Source organism: Syngnathoides biaculeatus, chromosome 20, assembly GCF_019802595.1.
Source record: "Syngnathoides biaculeatus isolate LvHL_M chromosome 20, ASM1980259v1, whole genome shotgun sequence".
In the NCBI taxonomy this organism is placed as follows: Eukaryota; Metazoa; Chordata; class Actinopteri; order Syngnathiformes; family Syngnathidae; genus Syngnathoides; species Syngnathoides biaculeatus.
In genome coordinates, this window is record NC_084659.1 from 12967490 (window position 1) to 12987799 (window position 20310).

General features: G+C 44.3%; 3 protein-coding genes across 17 annotated transcripts in view; 2 read left to right on the forward strand and 1 right to left on the reverse strand.

The window, feature by feature from the left end:
- slc13a4 (solute carrier family 13 member 4) overlaps window positions 1–765 on the forward strand; it is a 50831-nt gene extending 50066 nt beyond the window's left edge. For all 12 annotated transcript variants that reach the window (XM_061806536.1, XM_061806537.1, XM_061806540.1 and 9 more), the window contains one exon: window positions 143–765. In XM_061806536.1, coding sequence (XP_061662520.1) covers window positions 143–280 — 138 coding nt within the window. In that variant the 3' untranslated portion in view covers window positions 281–765. The remainder of the gene's footprint in view (window positions 1–142) is intronic.
- Window positions 766–910: 145 nt separating this feature from the next.
- LOC133493303 (cytochrome c oxidase assembly factor 6 homolog) lies at window positions 911–1961 on the reverse strand. Of its 2 annotated transcripts, none has more exons than XM_061806547.1 (3): window positions 1806–1961; window positions 1473–1642; window positions 911–1359 (listed from the first exon to the last, which is right to left on the reverse strand). In XM_061806547.1, the coding sequence occupies exons 2-3, from the start codon at window positions 1614–1616 to the stop codon at window positions 1261–1263; spliced, it is 243 nt and encodes an 80-aa protein (XP_061662531.1). In that variant the 5' UTR covers window positions 1617–1642; window positions 1806–1961; the 3' UTR covers window positions 911–1260. The 2 variants fall into 2 exon arrangements, with proteins under 2 accessions (XP_061662531.1, XP_061662532.1); XM_061806548.1 differs by having other exon boundaries at window positions 1712–1956.
- A 123-nt stretch (window positions 1962–2084) lies between these two features.
- ptprz1b (protein tyrosine phosphatase receptor type Z1b) overlaps window positions 2085–20310 on the forward strand; it is a 49767-nt gene continuing 31541 nt past the window's right edge. The window contains exons 1-2 of one of the 3 annotated variants that reach the window (XM_061806531.1): window positions 2085–2200; window positions 3787–3929. In XM_061806531.1, coding sequence (XP_061662515.1) covers window positions 3820–3929 — 110 coding nt within the window. In that variant the 5' untranslated portion in view covers window positions 2085–2200; window positions 3787–3819. Of the gene's footprint in view, window positions 2201–3786; window positions 3936–9444; window positions 9518–20310 lie in introns of those variants that run through there. The other 2 variants (XM_061806533.1, XM_061806532.1) reach the window with 2 other exon arrangements.

Below are 20310 nucleotides of genomic sequence, written 5' to 3' on the forward strand. Positions count from 1 at the left end.
CTGCAAATGAAATTAGATGGATATGTATTTGTTCAGTGAGAGAGATGGGCAGAACAATTAAATGTTCTTCCACTAGATGGGTAAACATGCATAATTAACCTGTGTTATGACATTTTTGTCATGTTTTGTTTTTTTTTTCCAGGTGAAAGCAGGTTTCGGCGTGAACCTGATCGGCGTGGCGGTGGTGATGTTGGCCATCACCACGTGGGGGGTCCCCCTCTTTAATTTATCTGATTTCCCGGCCTGGGCAGTGGCGGCAAACGTCACCAGCAGCTTATAGCCAGCCGGGGCGGGCTGGGTCGGGGTGTTCTAGACTGGACTTATGGGAACGAGGTGGACAGAGGGAAGGAGAAGCTGCTTGAGGGATGCAATTCACAATGAAAGCTGTTAAAAAAATGTATTTTATAACCTTAAATGTAGGTAATTATTCACTTGCTGTGTCACATGACATTTAAAAGTTGACTGCCTTCTACTGTACAGTATTTAGGAAAACATCTTTTATACTGCTTTTAAATCAGCATGCAGTTCTTTTACTCAAGAGTAAAAGTACATCACGGAACCCTTCAGGAGTTTTATTTCACTTCGAGGGCTTCTGTCATCACCGTGTTGCCATAAATGAAGCGCATCGTGGAAAAAAAAAAGAAAAATCGTAAAAATGTTTTAGTTGAAAAATAAGCTGCTAAAGGATCATTTGCTGCCTTGAAAATGTGAAAAGTAATTTTTTGAACAGTAAAGGTTTAAAGGGTGTGAGCGTCTATATTTCCATTTTATGATAATCGATGTTCAATCAAATCTGGTGGTAGAAGAGAATATTAACATGTACTGTGCAAAAAAAAAACTGTAAATTGTGTTTGTTTTTACACAATGTGTGGCTTTTATCAGTTCTCAACCAATTATCGTATCACAGGCGCAATCTTTTCTATAATTTATTCAAGTTGTCATGTTGAATGTAACTCAGTGGGGTTGATGTCAAGGCCTTGATGGCAATCTTTGTAAATACATATTGTAACATAAAGAACTGGCTCCATTCCACGAGATGAGACGAGAGTTAAGGAGACAAAAACAGTGTACAAGAATAAAACCCATTCAACCAACATGTGATGTATTTTTTTTCATACAAATTTTTGCACGACCACACAATTCCATTACACAAAACTTAAAGGTTTTAAAGTTTAAAAATCAACCAGAGGAATAAAGGGATGCAAGTCCTCCAGACCTAAATGTGGCAAAATTAAAAAAAAAAAGTCAGTTTTGTGAGTTTTAGGAGGGCTGCTGGGGGCCTTCGGCGGGTGTGAACCCCTCTGTCTGCATCTTCTCTTTGTATTTCAAATAGTCTCTCCTTTTGTTGAAATACTTGACCTGCAAGCAAAGACAAAAATAGGAAAAAAAAAAACCCATATTTAAAATCTGCTTTATTAAGAGCTGCGAATGAGAATAGAAAAAAAAAAAACAATAAAAAGAGTAGAGTTTACCCACTGAGCGGGGCATTTGGTCTCAAACTCCTTTTGGAAGCTCTGGCAGGATGCAACCTTGTCATCGTTGTCATCCAAACATTTCCACAATAAGTCTCTGGCGTCCCAGCAAGCTTTTCTTTCAGCTGAGGTTGGAGCTGCCATATCCGATTGACTGTGGAGGGATGCAACTAAAAAAAGGTAAAAGTTCTAGTCAACGCATTTCTAGATTATTGTAAATAGAAATGATACGACTGCACCTTATGCTACTTGTTTTGATTGGAAAAACAAGACGTTCAGCACGATGACGCCAACAAAAATCGGATAGTGGTTTGCTCGCTACTGAATACTCACTCAATCAAATTTCGGAGGATGTTTGACCAGCTCAACCTGCTGCTTCCATTACCCACCCCCCAAAAAAATACACAATATACATTAACAACACGTACGAGGTTACAAAATAAGCATAGTGAAGGGCAATTTTCCCCGTCGCCTATTGATGACGTCGTATGTTATGCATTGCTGAAGGGGGGCGAAAACTTCTCGCTGTATAAATAAATGCTAAATGCAAATAAAAATTTTTTTTTTGTTGTTGAATTTGTTACTTTTGAATTGTTTTTACTCTCAAACGTTAGCGTGTGGGAGTTCTATGTGAAGCTTTTCGATGAAGCGTCGATGCTCAAAGTTAACAGAAGATGTCGCTGTTTTCCCAACAATCTTGATGAGCTCGACAGCACACAACACAGCAGGTATAGTACTTTTTATTTTTTTTAATTGCTAAGCGATTAGTTTGAACAATTATTAAACGGTACAGTGAGTAAAATAATCCCAAGAGTCTTGTATATTTGTGTAAAGGGTCTCCATAACCCCCTAAAACGACAACAACGTGAATACTGTTTGGACAAAATGCAACAGGTGAAAGTAAGCTAATCTAATTAATGTAATGTTTCAATTATATTTTCTTAACTGCGCAAACGGCGAATTTTAGCAACATATTATAGACTTTAGTTTTATTATCTGACGCATCCTGTGACAAATCTTACACACCCAGAAGGAAATTTAACCAGAAAAAGACAAAAATAATAATAATTAAAAAAAAAAAACAGTTGCTTCTGGAGTTATGGATATTACACGGAGGAAATAGTTATGTGTTTATATACAGTCGATATATATGAATATGTTTGAAGGAAAGTTCTCAGAGCCTTGCTCAAGTGCACCTTGGCAATACCCAAGAAGCAAACTGTTGTGGTTCAGTGCTTGTTTTCCTTCTAATGAAACTCTACAAACCCTCTTCAAGGATGTTTCGTGATACCAAAAAAAATATATATATATATTCCTTGATAAACTTTCTGTAAATGTGATCTGCACAAGTCAACTAAAAAGAAATATAGCTTTGCGAAGCGGACTAAAATGTGAAAAAAATCTGAGATAGTATGCTTGGGAATGCAGTGGACTGCACTAAAGAAATCAAAGTATTTTTTTTTTTTTTTTTATTATTTCTTACGTAGTTCCAAACTTTATGTGTGGGCAGCATCCTGCTTTTGTCAGCTCAAACTGTGGCCTTAGTCAAAGTGTATCAAATTATGAACAGTTCAAAATAGCAATCAAAGCCTTCAGAGAAGCAAATGTCAGGGAAAGCCAACTGTAAAATCAGATTTTTGATATTTATGTTTATGGTTATGAGAGACACTTCATACGGTGGGAGGTGTGTGCTAATGGCTTCTTTAACATGAGTTTGAATGTGATTGGTTGATTGTGAACACAGATGGAACCAAGTTATAGGAGAGTGTGCACACTTGTGCAACCACATGACCTCATTTGAACTTTTTTTTTTTCAATTGAGTTGTACCGACTGGCCACCAGTTCGGGGGGTAGTCTGCCTTTCCCCTGAAAATAGCCGGGATAGCCTCCAGCACTTCCCGAGACCCCTGTGAGGATAAGCGGGTTGGAAAATTGGATAGCAGTATCCAATAATTAATGATGGCAAAAGTTTCGAAATTGTTTTTTTTACCTTGGTCTTTTTTCTTTTCTTTTTTTTTTTTGTTTTAATTTTACTAAACCCTGGAAGAGGGGTGTGTAGACTTTTTATAACTGGTCTATATTTTGAAGCCAGGACATTTGTACACATCCTCTCCAACTAGCTTGGCCTCATTCAAACAAAGGTATTTTCCCATGCGGACTGTTTTTGTCACCGGGCTATTTGGATGCACAATAGCGCGTGTGAAAGCTTTGCGGCGAGTAAAGGCATAATTAATGCGCGGTGTTGATTAACTCCCTCCTTCTTTTCTGTCCCCCCCCCCACCCCTCTCTCGTTCCTTGCCTTTCCTCGCTCAAGCCACAGTGATGAAGAAAAGCCCCAGAGGTTGCCATGGTGCCCAGCAGCAATCCATCTCCGTTTTCTGCGCTCGCGTGGACCGAGCGGGAATGGAAAAACAAGCAAACCTCTGAGGAGGATGCGGCGGCGGCGGCACTACTTTTAGGAAAGTAAGCGTTTGCTGCCTTGTACGTCCTTACAGACAATCCCGAATGTACACATGTTGAGCGCCTCCCACTTCAAGTTTCTCCCCTCCCTCTTTGCTGTTTTAGTTTTCGTTGGGGTTCTCTTTCTGAGAGCATCAAAAAACACTTCCATCTTTAATTGTGTGCGTTGCCCTGGTGTCAGACAGGCGTGCACATCTAAAGAATTCGCCGCGCGACAGTGTCAACGCATCATCTCTGTTTTCAAAAAATATTCTCTTTCCCAAATGAGCTGATACGCACCGATTACCAACGAAAAACTTCCCACTCGGGTAAATCGGGGCGAACGGAGGAGGCCACAAGACAGATTTCATTCTCTTTAATCTCGTGACCTACTTAATACAGTAAGCTAGCGCCCGCCTACATGCCGCCGTTACATAATGGAGGGAGTCATTGTGATGTCGGATAAATCATTTGACCAATTTTGCTCTTGAGAATTGATGTAGGATCGCATTTTACCAGGAGGGGCTCCAAGGATGATGACTTGAAAACCCGGCGGTGGGTCGCAGCAGCAGAATGTTGCTCACCGCGGAGGGATCAATAAGAAGATCACGGCCTCGTTGTGAAAGCTAAACGTCTTGCTGTTGATCTATTCTATGACGAGGTATGCCAGGGATGAACCGAGCAATTGCGCACGTCTGGCCGGCCGTCCACGTTCATATAGAGCTCGTGCACCTGCGTCATAAAATAACGTGACATTTGTTTGCGTCGCCATATTGGCGGTCAAGCTAAACACTGCTCAATGCTAAGTCGGTTGGAGACGATACAGGAATATGTCTTGCAGCACGATGCCCAGAGTCTTGTCCGACACATCAGACATTTAGAAGGTGAAAATAAACGACGGTACTTGGAAAAATGAGATAAACTCGGCACAGAACACCCGTATTTAATGCCGAAGTCGACATTTTGGGCGATAAGAAATTGGACTGTTAACCAGCTTCTGGTTGTCTTGGACAACTGGATCTGGATCCGGTGAGTAAGTCGGCGAGATTTACACGGAAAAGTTTGAAAGCGTATAAACATCTGGACGCATATGAATACTTTGTTGTTGGATCTGTTCTCATCTGGAGTAAATCCCACACAGTAACAGTTTTGACGGCTCGTGAACACGGAAGCGTGTTCGGCCACACATTAACCTTTGCCGGAATCCGTCGATCTTTTCAGCTAGCATTCAATACAAATCCCGATATTTAAATAAAGGACCCCTGGTTTTACACAAACTCGCATTCATTAACTATGATTGAAAAAAAGACGACGGTTTACGGCTCGTGAACGCGGATTTGTGTTCGGCGACACGTTGACCTTTGCCGGAATCGATCTTTTCCGCTAGTATTCAATACAAATACCAAGATGACGGAGTCATATCTATGGAACGTACACGGAAGCGATTGCGGCCACACATAACCTCTGTTAACCTCGGCGACAGTTTTAACACGCATCGTTCTCAAATCAGCCAACTTGGCATTATAAATACTTTTTGGTAATTTGAGAGTGAGAAAAATAATTCCTACCTGAAATGAAGTGATGGTATTTTGGTCGGGCAGCATCCATCACGTTTAATTGCCGAAATCCATCGATATTTTCTGCTCTTTTCAGCTGGTATTCCAAAGAATGATCTCTTTTGAATGTCTGTCTGGTCTGTCGTGACAACCAACAGCACAACAGGTCTCGGGTATTGTAACTATTCTCCTCCGGTTCAATGCCGAGCAGCTCTGCAATATGGCGCCGTGAAAATGGTGACGTCACATGCACGAGATGTACACGGTAAATACAACCTCATTCGCAAATGACCTCAGACCACGCCATTTTTTTTTTCCCCTCCCTTTCTCCAGCTCAGGGCAATAACACCCCACTTTTGGTTACTTCCTGGCTGCCACGGGAATATTTACTGACCTAAGAGTTACAAATGCATTACTTTAAATCTCCCTTTCATCCCCCCCGCCCCCCAAAAAGAGGTTATCCGGAGGGCCAATTTCAGACATTTTCTCCTCCTCCGTCTTCTCAGACGGCGGTAATGCCCGCCTAGCGTCGGATCAGTTAGTTCAGCACAAATTCACGCTGCCGCATTACCTTGTTAAAAGAACCCCATTAAAGCCTCAGCAAGGTTTATTGACCGAGCGCCGGCGCGCTTTCACAAAGCACGTTTTGTGAAGATTCTCTCGACCTGCGCCGGCCCAGTAGAATTCACCCTCGGACCAAATTGCTTCATTTCTCTCATTTGTTGTTTACGCGGCAAATCCTACGTACAGTACTGTACAGTGAAGAAAATAAATATTTGAACAACCTGCTGTATTGGAAGTTCTCCCACTTCGAAATCATGGAGGGGTCTGAAATTTTCATCGTAGGTGCATGTCCACATGCAAATACATATTTGTAGCTGTTTCACACAAATAAATCGTTAAAAAAATCATACATTGTGATTTCTGAATTTTTCTTTTTAGATCATCTCTCTCACAGTACTCGTGCACCGACGATGAAAGTTTCAGACCCCTCCATGATTTCCAAGTGGGAGAACTCGCAATATAGCAGGGTGTTCAAATACTTATTTTCTTCACTGTAAAACAAATTGCATGCTATGACGTGGACGCTCAGTGAGATCAAGCCACATTAATTTCCACAAAACATCCCACTGGCCATATTTACACTGCATTTCAGACACCGATTGAAACTGACGCACCAGCGCTGGTCTTCACTAGATTACGTCAGATTACATTGAAGCATCTTGATCATTTCCCGGTCCGTCGTCAGGCGTGCTCCCGTGTGATCGTGAAAAAGTGCATGATGGGATGCTTTTGTTTCAGTCATTGGAGCAACGCATTTATTGCGTCACTGTGCTGAATAATGTCAACACGGCAATGGCGTTGTTTAATCTCGAGAGACGTGACTTTAATCAGAGTCCAAACCGTTTCCAAGGCAGCTCATGCGCTGCCGAGTACTACAATAATGATGATTTTTTTTTTTTTTTTTTTTTTTTTTACTACGCTTCCTGGCATTATGAATCACACTTGATATCTGCCTTGAGAAACACTTATTATATTACAATTTAGGATTTATGAAGTTCAACTGAGCATGAGCCATCATCGCATTGTAGTTTTTCCACACATTAATACTGTACAGTAATCCCTCGTTTTTCACGGTAAATTGGTAACGGACCCACCTGCAAAAAGTGAAAAACCGCGAAGTAGGGGTAAATGGTGTTTTTTGTTTTTTGTTTCTTTTGCATCATAGGTCCATATCATCGCGCTGGGGATGGTGCATAAGTATGTTTTTATTGGGGGGGGGGGGGGAATCCGCAATGCACTGAATAGGTGATCCACAAAGTAGAGAGGGATTACTGTATTACCTTAAACTTTCCATCTCTATAAAAACTATCTCTTTCCATTCTTTGATTTTTTTGTTTTTTTGCATTTTAATTTGTGACAGGCGGCACGGTGTCTCAACTGGTAAAGCGTTAGCCTCACAGTTCTGAGGACCTGGGTTCGATTCCGGCCTCGCCTGTATGGAGTTTGCATGTTCTCCCCGTGCCTGCGTGGGTTTTCTCCAGGCACTCCGGTTTCCTCCCACATCCCAAAAAACATGCAACATTAATTGGATGCTCTAAATTGCCCCTAGGTGTGATTGTGAGTTAAACTGTTGTCTGTTTCTATGTGCCCTGTGATTGGCTGGCAACCAGTTCAGGGTGTACCTGTTACCCGTGACCCTCGTGGGGATAAGGGGCAAAGAAAACAATGTGTGACATTTTCCTGAATTTTACACATGGTGAAAGTATGCGTTTATGTATTTCACGCTCACAGGCCAACCACTGCGACTCCAATATACCCCCCCCCCCCCACGGAGATGTAATAAAAGTGTGAGAGATGAGTCACGTGACTCGGAGCTCTACGGCGAAACCTTTAATGATCTCGGAAGGTAAATGTCAGATCACAGACGGACGTGCTCGTGAAACTGCCTGAAACGCGCACAGAGATCGAGTTTTCGAAGTCGCCTGGCAAATGTTAAATGGCAGAGACCTCCAACATGTCGCCATCTCGCAAGTGCACGCGGAGAGCTGCCGAGAGGCTATTGTAGCAAACGTTGGATCGTATACGTCGGGCCTACAAGTGGGACAAAAAAAAAAAAGACTCTCCTGGCAGAATTAAAGGAGGATTACGGGACTTAATTTATGCTAATGAATGCACAGGGAGTAGCGAGTGTTCTTGTGAGACTCGCATCCTCGCACACAAACACTTAAAAGCTTGCCCCTCCGCTGTGTTTTTGAACCATTGAAGCCTGTTGCATGTGAACCCCACTCCCAACTCAATTCTTGTTCCCAGAACACACACTGGGCGCTGTTCAGCCGGGTCCTTCGGGCCGCTGTTGTTCTCCGACCTCTGCCTAATCTCTTTTTACATTAAGACGCACTTTATTTCCGCCGTGGGAGAGTTTTGTCGTCGCCGGGGTCTGGTTCCGCTGCGCGGGGCTGCTCCGGTTCGGCGGACCCCGGGCCTTTCTTTTTTTAACACTAATTATTCATCAAGGCGTGCTGCGATCAGCGGGGGTCTCGGTGATTCTGCTGAATCCCGAGTTCCTCGGACGCACCCGCTGATGAAAAGCCCACCAAAAAAAAAAAAAAAAAAGACTTGAATAAATGTCTTTCTTGAGCACTTAGTAAGGACTTCATAGTCATCGGTGGGTACGGCAACCATGTTGCTATTAAGTGCTCCATAATTGTCTTTGTTGTTTTAGTCGGATCCAAAATCAGATGCTTGGATTGGAGCTAAATTTAGTCTGTGGCGGTTTCTGGCGTGTGCAATGATATGCGGCTACTTAAGTCATTTTCTACTGGCATGTAAAATCAAAGGCGTTTCTATGGAGAATCTGGGGGGAGGGGGGGGGGTGTTCGAGCGAGGACCGCCACTGTTTAGCACGCTGCAGTGCAGTTGGATAAACACAACAGTAAACACGCGAGAAATATTTCTTTGCCAAAGCTGCATGATATTGCCGACGCGCATCATTTTCACGCCACAAATGTCATTTTACTGTCAATAGCTTCACGTGCAGTTCGTGTCATGTCATGTAATGCATGCAACAGGGGAGAAAAGACACGGATTGGATGTCAAGTCCACGCACGCACGCACGCACGCACGCACACACACAGACAGAAATCCCCGTAGTCCGATCGCCAAGACGCCCCTCATTCATTTCCATTAAGGCGGTGGGTGGCGCTCACTTCAAGCCTGTGCGGGATTCGCGATCGCGCGTCCACATTCATCCGGCCAGACAGACAGACAGACAGACAGCGCGCGCGACTCACACCGGACCCGAGCCGAACCGCCCGCCGAATCTGAACGTCGACTGTCGAGCGCGATGACCCGCTAGCGCATCATTTTTTAAAATTTTATTATTATTATTTTTTTTTTTACGCGCGCTACACGCGTTTCGCCCCGCTCCACTCGAAGCGACGTTGTGCTTCTTTTGCGTGTCTTTTTTTTTTTTTTTCTCGCGGGGGACCATGGAGGCGGTCAAGGTCCGTGAAGTCTTCTCCCGGCTTCTGCTCCTCAGCCTCACCGGTGAGAAAACCGCGAATTTATTCTGGCCACGCGCGTCAATATTTCTATTATGATGCATGTGTGTACAAATGCATGAAACTTTTTTTGGGGGGTGGGGGCGTGCATCTCCTACATGACAACATTGCACATTTATACAAAACCTTGCTGTGCGTTGTTTAAGCTTGTGTTCGCAGACACATGTCTACTGTTCATATTTAGCATTGAACTGGTGGCTGCAATATGAATCACATCATTTGCATGCCACCATCTCGTTTGCGCTACCTTCCAGTTGGACGCATCTGCACTGGCCATCTTTTACGCTAATTATTTTTTCCTTTAATTTGCCACTCATTTGGAAACGGGACGCTAGGCTGTGCCGCGGACGACCGCTGGTTAACGATCCATTGGCATAACTTTATTTATCCCGAAGGATTCAAGCGCGTGGAGACCTTTCACCCCAAATGAGTTTGGGGAGAGGTTACGTCTCCCCACAAACCTGGAAAATGGATGAATGGGTATAGATTCAGTTTTCTTTTACATGGATGGCATCTATCAGTATTCACCTGTGGAATTAGTCAGTTTGGGATTCAAAAGGTGTGTAGACGAGTACGTCTTGAATGTTAAAATTTGATAAGGAGTAGTTGGAAGCGTCCTTCCCCGACTGCGCCGTTGTCCAACCATCTGTCTCACAGTATGCCAACTCGGCACTAGACACAGTTTCCGGTTGGACTCGCGCAACAAACGCGCACGCAGTCAAATCTGCGCGATCCGACGGATGCGCTTGTTGCGACCTAATCTGTTACCCGGTTTTGCCTCGCCTTCGGGGAGTTTTGTTGTTGTCCGGTCATCCAAAAGAGCATTTGGGAGGACTCGGAGTTCATTGATGTCGGGCGACATATTGATGGAGTTTTGCCCATAATCATGGCTTCACCACATTGGCCACTGAGATGTGACACTGAATATGTTTTTTAGGGTTTCTGTGAATTGGCAAAATAGTGAATGACTGGATTTGACTGACCTGTGGTTGACAGGTCTTCCCCCCCCCCCCCCCCAAAAAAAAAAGCCAGCTGCTCCTGAACAGGATAAGCCAGTGATTCTTAAAGGTCAAGCGTCATCCCTATAAACAATCTAAAATGGATATTGAAATGAAAAATACATATAACTTCAATGTCCATATGAAAAAATAAATATGAGCGGAGAGCGCGACATCCGTGCGCAAAGTTGCGGAAGTGTCATTCAACATCCACATTGGCTGTATCTTCTGTCCGTGATGTCACCCCGGACATTCGCCATTGAAAACACGCCGTGGCCCCTCCTATGGGACACGCCCCTTCAGACTTTTGTTTTCAAAGAAGAGAACATCTCACAATCGAGTGAAGTAACCGGAGCAGTATTACCGTATCGTTTCGAGCCATATTTAGATGATATCCGGATCACTTCTAACTAACAACAGACAGTACGTATGAGCCAGCCCGGGCGAAGCCGGCGTCCGCGAGGCTTGATGCGGCAGCCTTTGCCGTCGAGCCCGACACGGAAGCCGTCCGACGCGCACGTCAACACATTTAGCACCCCTGTCATATGTACGTGGATCTTTTGTTACGTTAGAGACGCTGAGAAGATATTGTAGCAAAGGTTGGATCTCTAGTCCTTTGCACCCGTGCAATCCATTTTTCACCACGAACCAGGTCTCTTGGAAACTGATGAAGGGTAAATCCATCCTCCCGAACATTCGAGCAATATCCAACAATGCAACAAGCCGGCATTTAGGCGAACACAAAGGAACAACGGGCGATCTTCCCGCAGGTAAAACAAATTGAAACAGACAAGTCCGCTTGAGCGCGCTACTGCCTCCAACATCACTTCCTGCTTCTTGTCGAAAACAAATCCCTCGAGAGGATTTTCATGGCGGCAGTTACAAAAAGCCATATACGTCAAAATCATGTTTTGTGGTGCTAAAATGGATGGGTCCATACTGGCTGCCGTTTTTTGATATATAACATACTAAAAAAATCATCCATTTCATGACACTTGACCTTTAAAATGTGTAGTGGTCGTAGATTGTCACAGGACTTTCCCACGACACGTATCACTTGGCCCTATTTGAGCCACTACCCCCCATAAATCAGTTTTACTCGAGTAGAGCGTTTGAATAGAACTTTGCTAAGCAGCGGAAAATGTTTTTGTTTAGTGACCTTATTGCTTCAAAAGAAACTTAACATAAAACCTTTCATGCTCGAACGATCCCTCCTGATTACGCCTGCCGATTGACTAGCGTAGCTCTCTCGCGCCGCCATATGCTTCGGAACCACACGTTCCCTCACACCTGCTGCGAGGAATTCCGTATGCGGGAGAAACTGAGCGCGTTTGGCTCAGATGACCAAATCGCTCTTATTCCGAACCGACATCCTTGGATTACAAATCAACCCATTACAGCGTCGTCCAGTTTATTGTAGTTCTCGCGTTTCCGGAGTTTGGCGGTTTCACCCTTTGACAGTGAATTACAGCATCGCGGTATTGATGTCCTCGTCAGAGCGTGACAATCGGCGCGATGGACTCGCACGAAAACAGCCAGCGTGTTATTGATCATTTCACAGCTCGCAAAAGTGGGGGAGGGCCTCTCTGCCAGCCGCCGCGCCGGCGGTTGGCACCTCCTGGTCGTGTCCAGACGAGATGTAAACAAATATCTAATCACGTTTATGGGAACATGCCGCCACGCTAAGTCGCCATGTTAATATAAACTCTGTGATCATATGTTGTCCCTGTGAGGTACCATCTGGCCTGCGTGCCTCCGACTGTGCGAGGCATCCGGCGGAGTCATACGACGCCTATTGGTATAATCGTAATTGCCGTCACAAAAAACTGGCACACTGACTAAGTAAAAGCATAAATAATATACAGAGCGGCGATGACGCACTCTGGATCATGAATTATCGTATGGATGAAATCACACGTGGAATTTGTGCTTTTATTTCCGCTCCACCCGTCGCACCCGATGCGATCCACGCACGGACGAAACGATCCGCCGCCGGCGGTTAATCCCGGATGATTGATCCGAGTATTGACGAATTCCCAGACAAGGTGGGGGGTGGGGTATCTGTTTCAGGTGATGTCATCTTTTGATCGAACTCGAACGCAAGGAAGATCAAGTAAAACGCATCAATAATAGATCGATTCTCACTTCACAAAGATTTCTAAGTTCTCAGCAAATCAAAAGCCGACTTTTTTTTGGCTACGGCTCGTTTTGAGATATGATTGTAATTTGCTCTCCGTCTACCTTTTAGCTCCCCGCTAAAAAGGAGATTATGGCTGCACTAACTTTTATCCCCCCCCCCCACACACACACACATCCCTCCACTGACGGAGTCGAGCTCTGCAAAACCAACTCAATTAAAAACCTTCCGCGAGGGGAAATAAATCTTGTTAGAAAGATTTCTCAAAGCCTTCTTAGCTGTCTTTTTTTTTTTTTTTTTTAGCGATTTTTGATAATTTCCTTATAACGTCGTTTCAGTCCTCCGAATGGAACGCGAGATAAGATTTTGGCGGCAGAAGTGGGTTACACTTTTATAGTAGCCAAAGATTTGGCACGGAGACAAACCGCAGATGTTATCGTGAATAATTGATTTTACTTTCTGCGGGGTTATTTTGCCTTCCCTCCTTTTTGTCCCTTCATTTTGTCGTCCCCAACATTTCATTTTATTGGAGCATTTCTTTAACCCACTTGGCGGCAGCCTCTTCTTACCCTGGCAGTGTACCGTGAGTTTATTTAAAAAAAAAAAAAAACAAGTCTGTGGCATGAGGACAGCTGCTCGTTCGTCTCTTTGATGGCGAACAGCCCGGACAGGAAACGGTTCAGGCGGCGCGCTCCAAAAGTTTTCTCAGGAGTGATGCCGGGAGTGACATTTTACTGGGAGGGGGGGTAAACGAGGCGTGATTTAAGAGGGAAAAACAATCAATGCTCCTCCTGCGGGTCAAATAAGGCATCAGAGGAGGCCGCTTTTAATTTGTTCGGCACTGCGAGATGGTAAAACGCACATTTTTACGGCAATATTTAACAGATGTCTGTGATTGGCTGGCAACCAGTTGGGGGGGTGCCCCGCCTCCTGCCCGTTGACAGCTGGGATAGGCTCCAGCGCTCCCCGCGACCCTCGTGAGGATAAGCGGCAAAAGAAAATGGATGGATGGATTTTGCAGATGTCCCAATGTGCTGTACTCGTTTTATTAGTGTTTTAAAAATTGCTCTTCTTATACAAGAGATATGTTTTCACATTTCATATTTTTTCAAGATCAAATAGAGGCGTGGGTTTTTTTGGAGGGGGTGAGGGGAGTGGGGGATATCATCCTATATAATACAACAATAGAAAACGGTCCAAAATTTTGGAAGAATTAAGATGTTTTGTTTTCAGAAAATAAATTAAAAAAAATATTATGAGAATAAATTCACAAGTCAAAATAATGACTTTGCTCCTTTGTCAAACTTTGACATTAAGATCATCATATGGAAACTTTGTCTTGAAAAATTGTGACTTTTTTAAAAAAACTTTTCTCTAAAATATACACACTATATAATTTTGACATGGTAACATTATGAATTTTTCACAAAAATATCTACTTCCCCCACAAACACCAAACATTTTACAGGATTTAACCCTAAACGCTACACCAGGGCAGTTGACAACAAAAATTTAGACCATCATTCATGATACTTGTTTAATAAAGATTTCCACCCATCCATCCATTTTCTTTGCTGCTTATGCTCACAAGGGTCACGGGGAGTACTAGAGCCTATCCCAACTGTCAACGGGAAGGAGGTGCGGTACACCCTGAACTGGTCGCCAACCAATCGCAGGGCACATGGAGACAAACAGCTGCATTTGCAATCACGCCGAGGGGCAATTTAGACTGTCCAATTAATGTCGCATAATTTTGGGACGTGGGAGGAAACCCACGCAAGCACGGGAAAAACATGCAAACTCCACACAGGCGGGGCCAGGATCGAACCCGGGTCCTCAGAACTGTCAGGCCAACGCTTTATCAGTTGATCCACCGCATTCTTCTTATACATATTTTTCAAAATTAGTCTTTTTCAGAATGGTTGTCAAAACTATTTTTCCATTCAGTTTTCCAATTCGATATTTTAAAGCTCGGGTGTCAGACCAATTTTTCTCGCGAGCCACATTGTTGTTCCGGTTTCCCTCAGAGAGCTGTTATGACTGTGGAACAAAAATATTGAATCATCTCATCATATTTACCTAATCAATTTACGAATTAGTTTTGGAATCACAAATCAAGGGGCACGTTTTTTTTTCAACTATTCACATTTGGTGACACAAAAATCTCAATGTTATCATATGTGATGTATGACAATTTGAAGTTTTGGTCCAGATTTTTTACATCATGGAAATTGACACTGCAGATTTGACTTCGCGGGCCACATCAAAATCATGTGGCGGGCCAAATCTGGGCCGCGGGCCTTGAGTTTGACACCCCTGGTTTTAAAGCATGTTAGTGTTGCCCAACAGCACTCACGCTGTCCAACTTTTGCAATTTGTTTTCCCCAAAGTTGGCCGCCATCTTGGGTTGTGCTTAAATTTGACTTTGCAAACGCTGTCGGTGAATAATTTGGCATTTACTGAGTGAATCCAAGCTAAAATGCCGTCAAAGTGAGGCGTACGTCTTCCTCCGAGAATCTTTGAAAGTTGAGCTTCACGCGCACGGTTTGACTCCTTCCTACGAGGGTTTTTGACACAATCGCAGCGTTTCTTGCGAGGGGAAACAGAAGGCCTCATTGTTTTATTTTTCAAAGTTAAGTGCAACCCAAAACCGGTGAAAGGGAAATGGCGTGTTTTGTATGGCTTCTGTTCGCGGGGAGGGTCATCTGGGAACTGTGTAAGTTGATTAACGCTCAAGCCGTCCAAGTGAAAAACACGCTTACGTTCCGATAGAACTCAGTCAGCGGCGGTCTTGGCCCATTTCCAGTCCCCTCCCCTTGGCCCCGCTCCGAGCCGTGGAGCGGCCTCGACCGGGTGGTGGCCCTTCGGTGGCAAAACAGCGAGGGGTGCATCGTTTTTACCCAGAAGCGATGCGTCTCCCGCCAACGCGACCCGACGTCGCAGGACTCCGCCGCGCTGTGCGCGGCTGTGACCCATCACGGTTCTGTAAGGCGATCCGTTTTTATCAAGGCCGAGCGCGTCGAATCGGGGACAACGTCCGTCCGCTCTATTTTGGGTTTTCGGGGGCAAACGAGTGAGGAATTGGAGGGCGCGACCCTCCGCGGGGGGAGAGTGTCGCGTCGCCATGGCGATGGACAGAGCCGGATCAGGAAGCCCGACAGGAAGTCGGTGGTGTTCCACGCGCCATCGGGGGCTCTTTCGTTGTCATGAACTGTTGTCGTGGAAACTCCCCTCATTCAGACTGAATGTTGATGGGAAAACATGTTGATGTGATTCGTCAATGAACATGTGATTTCTCAATATCAAAAAACAACAAAAAAAATGTTTTCAATGTCATATCTTCTACAGATTGCACCACTATTGGACTTTATATCCAACCTCCATAATAGAGCATGCGTCGTTTTCTGATGGCACAAAAATCAGAGAGAATTATTTTTTTCATTTTTTTTTTCCCCCATTGCCAAAGGCCCAAAGTATTAGGATGCAGGAACGCTCCACTGAACGGATGCAGGATTACTAATCGCACGCACGCACACGCGCAGCATTTTCTCAGTTTGTGCCAAGCAGATGGGATTGGTGCATCTCACCGCTCGGACTAGGGAGGCAGATTAATGCGCCGCACAAGCGAGGTTGAACACGTGCGCTCATGGGTGAACCGAAACGCACAAGAAAGCGCACGTCTATGTATGCGTCGCAACATAAAGTGAAGAAAATAATAATCACAATGTATGATTTTTCTTAACGATTTATTTGTGCGATACAGCTGCAAATAAGTATTTGAACACCTGAGAAAACCAATGTTAATATTTGGTCCTGTAGCCTTTGTTTGCAATTACAGAGGTTGAACGTTTCCTGTAGTTGTTCACCAGGTTTGCGCACACTGCAGGAGGGATTTTGGCCCGCTCCTCCACACAGATCTTCTCTAGATCAGAGAGGTTGCTGGGCTGTCGCTGAGAAACACAGAGTTTCGACTCCCTCCAAATATTTTCTATTGGGTTTAGGTCTGGAGACTGACTAGGCCACGCCAGAACCTTGATATGCTTCTTACGGAACCACTCCTTGGTTTTCCTGGCTGTGTTCTTCGGGTCATTGTCATGTTGGAAAGACTCTGCCACAACCCATCTTCAATGTTCTTCCCCAAAATCTCACAATTCATGGCCACGATCATCCTCTCCTTAATACAGTGCAGTCATCCTGTCCCATGTGCAGAAAAACACCCCCAAAGCATGATGCTACCATTCCCACGCTTCACAGCACGGATGGTGTTCTTGGGATGGAACTCATCATTCATTTTCCTCCAAACACGGTTAGTGGAATGATGACCAAAACGTTCCATTTTGGACTCATTTGACCACAAAACCTTCTCCAATGACTCCTTTGTATCATCCAAATGGTCATTGGCAAAGTTAAGATGGTCCTTGGCATGTGCTGGTTTAAGCAGGGGAACCTTCCGTGCCATGTTTCAAACCATGACGTCTTAGTGTATTAGCAACAGCTCTTTGGTCTTGGCCAAGTTACAAGTTTGAGTCTGACTGATTGTATGGGGCGCACAGGTGTCTTTATGCCGCAAACGACTTCACATAGGTGCGTCTGATTCAGGATAATCTATGGAGCGGAGGTGGACTTTTAAAAGCGGACTAACAGGTCTTTGAGGGTCAGAATTTTAGCTGATGGACAGGTGTTCAAATACTTATTTGCAGCTGCCACACACAAATAAATCGTTGAAAAAAATGATACGTTGTGATTTCTATATTTTTCTTTTGAGATGATCTCTCTCACAGTGGACATGCACCTACGATGAAAATTTCAGACCCCTCCATGATTTCAAAGTGGGAGAACTTGCAATAAAGCAGGGTGTTCAAATACTTATTTTCTTCACTGTATGCTATTATTTGGGTGATCAGATACAAACTATTCTATCCTCTTGAAGATGCGCGCTGCTCGCCCGGTTTGATTCGTAACTTGAAGATGCAATTTGTGACCAGTCAGGAAAACGGCACAGCTTCACTCCGCACTTTACAAGCCATCAAAAAAATCGCTTCGCTGCAGGGTGGAATGCGGGAAGTCGGCTTATTCATCCTTTTACACCTGACTTGAACAGCAGCCCGAGGTGAAAGGGTGTAATGCGAAATGGTTTGTGGGAAAACTCCCGTACGTTTATTTCTCTCGGCCTTTTGATGCGACTGAAAGATATTTTTTATCGAAGATTTAATTTGACCTTGTCTTGTCAGGGGAAGATTATTCAGAGATTAGTCAAGTGACATGAGATGTCAATAAAAATGTCATCGGCGCAACGATATGGATATGAGGTCCAAATTTGAGAATGCAGGGTGGAAAATGGGCCGAATATGGAGCGATTGGCCATTTAAAGGGCTATCAAAACTTGACACGCGCCTGTTCAAATGTGACGTTGTTGCGATATTAAAAAATGAAACCAAGATAGATTATTTCAAAACCTTTTACTTATGGTGGAACAACTCAAATGAAACATATATATTTTTAAAAGTCTGTTTGATTGTGGAAATGATCGGTAATTGAAATAATGTGGTTGCATAATTGTACACACCCCCTCATAACTGTGATGCTTTGTTGCATGGAAGTGAGTCCCCACACACCTGCCTTCATTTAACATGCTTGTGACTAAGACAAAATAAAGTTCAGATTTTCTAGTGGGGGGGGGGGGTCAGTGGATCAGCTTGTAAAGCGTTGGCCTCAGAGCTCTGAGTACCCGGGTTCGATCCCGGCCCCGCCTTTGTGGAGTTTGCATGTTTTCCCTGTGCCTGCGTAGGTTTTCTCCGGGCACTCCGGTTTCCTCCCACATCCCAAAAAAACATGCGACATTAATCGGACACTCTAAATCGCCCCTAGGTGTGATGGCGAGTACGCCTGCTTGTCTCTATGTGCCCTGCGATTGGCTGGCGACCAGTTCAGGGTGTAACCCGCCTCCTGCTCGTTGACAGCTGGTATAGGCTCCAGTGTTCCCTGTGACCCTTGTGAGGATAAGCAGCAAAGAAAATGCATGGATGGATTATTTTTTTTTTCCACTTTTGAGTAGAAAGCCTCAAAGCTTTTGAGCTAGCATTGACGTCCTTTCAAGGCTAATCATTTGTTTTGCATAGCTGCCTTTAATATAATTTCAGAAGGTTATTTTTTTTTGTAGTTATGTCTCGTCGTTGTCCTATTTGGCTGCAAATTCAAAGGATTAACCGCCAAATTGGTGTCGAAACAAGTGTGCCGTAAAATTGGAATATTTGTTGAATATTTCTTTGCAAGCAATGGAATGCGTGTCAATGTTCGTGTATTTCTCGAGCAGCTCCCTCTTTTTTTTTAATTCATTTTTTTTTTATTATCCCCAGCATGCAGAAAGGGCTGAACTTTAAAAGCAGCACTCACAGCGCTTCAAAAAGATGAAATTGTAGGGAAAATGTCGGCTTTCATCATGTGTCGTGTCAGGCTGTCAGCGAATTTGTTCACGTTACCCCTGCCTTTTATTAATCCCGCCGTAGAGAGTGCGCTATTGATTTTTCTCCATTCTTAGTAAGTCAAAATTACAAACAATCAACATGCCACGATTCGGGGTTCACTGTTGCGGCGTACGTATTACAGCAACAACTCCACAAGTATATTCCATGCAGGGGTGGAATATGCGTGTGTGTGGTAAAGCCATGTAAAGGTAAACGGTGAAAAAGGTTTTGGTTGGAAGGGCGACTCGTGGCACCCCAAATGTCTGCAAGTAGCGGGTGTTGCATTACACTTGGTGCCTTTGGATGTATACGAGGGTGCACACATGTACAGCTGTCCAACTGTATTACCGCCTCACGCAGGGGCCCCCAAAACTCTCACGGTGAGATCACACACACAGACACAGAGATGCCAATTATAGGCTCATTTTATCGGGGTTTAAATAGCAGCTTTTAATGCTGCCCAACATTTGTGGAACAATGCGCGGATTGTTTAAAACCTCCACTGTCCTCCACTTAACATCAAGCCTGATCCCATTAACTGGTTCCTTCTGCTGCTGGACTTGAGCACGAGAGAGAGAGAGAGAGAGAGAGAGAGAGAGAGAGACGAACAGTAAATGTCTCCAGCCGCTCCGTCAGCGGGCCGCAAATGGACCGCAGCCGTGTCCGATCCGGTTTTGTGGCTGTCCGTCGAAACACACGTGAAGTCTTCAGAGGTGCGCTGGCATTCTGAGGCAGAGAATTGTCACAGCTAGGCAGACTCGCAGGATTTCAGTACGTTTCTCGTACACCTTTGCGTTCTTTTTGTTTACATCATTCTTATTATTATGACGGTGGCATACATTCAAGCAACTGTCATGCAGCACAGCTGAATGTCTTTCAAGTTTTAGCCCCCCCCCCCCACAGAGACATGTAGACCTTGGATTAGTGTGTGAGACCCTCTGGTGAGAGGGCGTCATATGATACACGGAAGTACGGTCTTCATCTACGTTTTGTCTCTGAATGCCACTCGGTATGCGTCAATAGCCGTGGATATGTGCTAGCATACGCCAAAAACTCGTGACGAACGAAAAAACACATTTATGTATACTTCAATACCGATGAGGTACAAGTTCATTTGAGCCGTTTTATATTTATATGATGTACTTTTGTCCGTGAGGGCGACATACGGTTCATTTACGTC

Excerpts from the sequence above, each read along its gene's own strand:
- LOC133493303 (XM_061806547.1), bottom strand. The coding sequence starts at position 1,616 with ATGGCAGCTCCAACCTCAGCTGAAAGAAAAGCTTGCTGGGACGCCAGA. Across the intron at positions 1,360-1,472 it reads CCAAATGCCCCGCTCAGTGG|GTCAAGTATTTCAACAAAAG; the intron begins GTAAACTCTACT and ends CTTTGCTTGCAG.